The 2,788-nt window shown below is 47.1% G+C and overlaps 1 protein-coding gene across 1 annotated transcript; it reads right to left on the reverse strand.

The window, feature by feature from the left end:
• Positions 1-1,168: 1,168 nt before the first annotated feature.
• Positions 1,169-1,997, reverse strand: LOC132836858 (transcriptional and immune response regulator-like). Its single transcript, XM_060856400.1, has one exon. The coding sequence runs from the start codon at positions 1,913-1,915 to the stop codon at positions 1,595-1,597; it is 321 nt and encodes a 106-aa protein (XP_060712383.1). The 5' UTR covers positions 1,916-1,997; the 3' UTR covers positions 1,169-1,594.
• Between the last annotated feature and the right edge of the window lie 791 nt (positions 1,998-2,788).

Raw genomic sequence — 2,788 nt, forward strand, 5'->3', positions numbered from 1 at the left:
AAAATTTAACATGGCTCAACCACCTAACCTGTAAATCTTTGGACTGTGGGAGGAAACTGGGAAAACTGATGGTAAACCTAAGTTGGATATCTTTGGACCATAGGAGGAAACTGGAGCACCCAATGGTAAACCTCCTAACTTGTATATCTTTGGACAGTGGGGGGAAACTGGAGCACCCGATTGTAAACCTCCTAACCAGTACATCTTTGGACTATGGGAGAACACTGAGCACCCGAATGTAAACCTCCTAACCTGTGTATCTTTGGACAGTGGGAGGAAACTGCAGCACCAGATGGTTAAACCTCCTAATCTGTATATCTTTAGACAGTGGGAGGAAACTGGAGCATCCGATGGTCAACCAAGGCAAACACAGGAAGAACATGTAAACTCGACTCACACTCAAGGTTGGACTGGAACCTCAGTCCCTGGCACTGTGAAGTAAGAGTGCAAACCACTTAGCCACTATTCCTCCCCTTAGTCGCCTGGTTTAGTTAATTCCTATTTTCATTAAAGATCTGGGATGAAGATGAGAACAGTGCATTTCTAATTCTTGCTAATTTCTGCAGTTTTAGATAAAACTCGGATGTGCCTCTTTTTCTTGTAAAACATTTCAAAGGAAGATAGACGCAAGTGAAAACAAGGGGCAAGTCTAATAGCCTGAAGTTGCTAGAATTAATTCTCTCCTGAAAGGGACTTTCCAGCAAACTGTCAATTTAACTGAAATTGTTGTTTCTGTTCAGCTGGAATGCATTTTCAAAGCGAATTTTGCCACCTACACATTTAGTCCCGATTTAAAACATTTATACGCTTTTCAACATGCACCTCCCCCCAAACCTGCCTGCCGCTATGGAAATGAAACATTTTCCAACAAAGATTTTGGGGATGTTTGTGCACTTTCTCCTTGAATCGAGGTAGGTGAGTTTTCAGGCATACCTTGCTGAGCTATCCTGACAGTCATCTCTGCACAAAGTGCCTGCGTCCTTCGGACCATCTGAATCGCGAGGAACTGCAACAAATTCTCTTTCACATTGAGACGAGGCCATATGCATGACTCAGTTTGGTAACTCGTCCAGATCAAATTGGAGGCTATCTTGGTGCACTGAAAAGTGCAGGGGAGCTAAGTAATGATCACAGTAAGGTCACTCAAAAAAAACAACAACCACTTAGCTGTAGTTTTCAACATTTATTAAATTGTAAAATAAAATGAAAAATGTTCACAAAAATGGCTTTGCGGTAATCACGGGCAAAGTTCCATCAATAAATACACCATGTCCCGTCTGACAGTCCTCTCGACAGTCCAGTCCACCAACCCCTTCTCTCATTGGAGTCGTCTTCAGAGCTCCAGAGTGCGCCCTCCCGACTTGAGCAGGAGACTCGGGAGATATTTGGGAGCCGGGAGGGAGCCCTTGGCCGGGCTGCCCAGTGCGATTCGAGCACCCGTACGGTACAACCGGCAAACGATTTGCACATCAGAGAACAAATGTCTGTCGTTTCTTCGCCAGAGCGTCTTTTGCTGCAGACCGTCCTGCGAATTGTCTCTTTCAGTGGAAACTAGAATGCACGACATTCTCCGTCGTTCCTCGGCCAGTTCCCTCTATCGAGGACCTGAGAGGATCTGGAGCCGTTTCCTGCCGAGGTGGAACAATTGCAGGAGTTTCATCCTCTTCCTGAGCCTCAGCGCGATCAGGGCTCGGGTGATCTCCTCGCTGCCTTGGTTTGTGGAAATGATCCTCGCCCTCTCCTCGGCTTTCCTGTCTCCTGCTCGCTCGAACAGGCGCTGCAGCGCCGCTTGGTTCACCGACTCGAAGATGTTCGGGGCCGCTCTCTTGCGACGCTCGCTGTCGAAGAGTTGCCCGTAGACCAGAGGGCTGACTCGGTGCGAATAGCAGTACTCGCTGTCCAGGCTGATGGCCATGCTGTGGGTTGCCCTGCTCCTCCCTTCTCTCTTCCTGGCTTTCAGTTTACTGGGTGTGCTGACTGCGGTAGCTCAGCCTCTCCGAGCCTGCTACTTATAGGGGATCCGAGACACGGGGAGGATACCAGAGCAGTCTGCAGCAATGACCTCAACACAATCCCTGGCGCCCCTTGGAATCTCCACCCTCGCCCCAACTTGGACATAAGGATCCAGCAGCTAAATTTAAACCATTTCACAACTCGCTTCCTATTGCTGAAATTGAGTTCGAGTTCATTTTCGCGACATGAATACTTTCAGCATATTTTTTTAAAAAAAATAAAAATTCAACATGCATTCTCTGAAGTCTAACCAATGTTCTCAGATTTGGAGCTGAGCGAGGTCTCCCCAGCAGGGACAGAACAATGAGGCAGCGTTAGCCAGCCCCCTCCCTAGTATTTTTCTGCCCGTTTTCGCTTCATTTTGTTTTCGTTCCGGACGGTTTGGGAGTCGAGGGAAAGGTGAAATTTATTTTAACTCATGAAGCCAAGTGGTGAGGAGACGGTCTTGCTCAGTGGCGGAGCAGGACTGAAGCTAATCCCTCATGTCCAAGGTGATGACTATTAAAGCATGTTGCAGCGCACTTTTTGAAGGTACCTCCGATATATCTGCATTATCGCTGACATGTCGTGCCATACGCGCGATGTTTTATCAACTGCTTGGCTTCATAGGCAGAGCAAGCTGGAGAAACTCAACATTCTGGCATCACCTGTGGAGAGAAAAAGTTAATTGCTATATCTGCTGAGCTTCTCCATCACTGTTTGTCAGATTTCCATCACCCGTAATCACTTGTTTTATTTCATTGCTTGAAGTGTAAACAGCTTTCTCTAAACTTGT

This window comes from Hemiscyllium ocellatum, chromosome 48 (assembly GCF_020745735.1).
Source record: "Hemiscyllium ocellatum isolate sHemOce1 chromosome 48, sHemOce1.pat.X.cur, whole genome shotgun sequence".
Lineage (NCBI taxonomy): Eukaryota > Metazoa > Chordata > Chondrichthyes > Orectolobiformes > Hemiscylliidae > Hemiscyllium > Hemiscyllium ocellatum.

Bases quoted from the DNA above. Each gene is read 5' to 3' on its own strand.
- LOC132836858 (XM_060856400.1), bottom strand. From the start codon at position 1,915: ATGGCCATCAGCCTGGACAGCGAGTACTGCTATTCGCACCGAGTCAGC.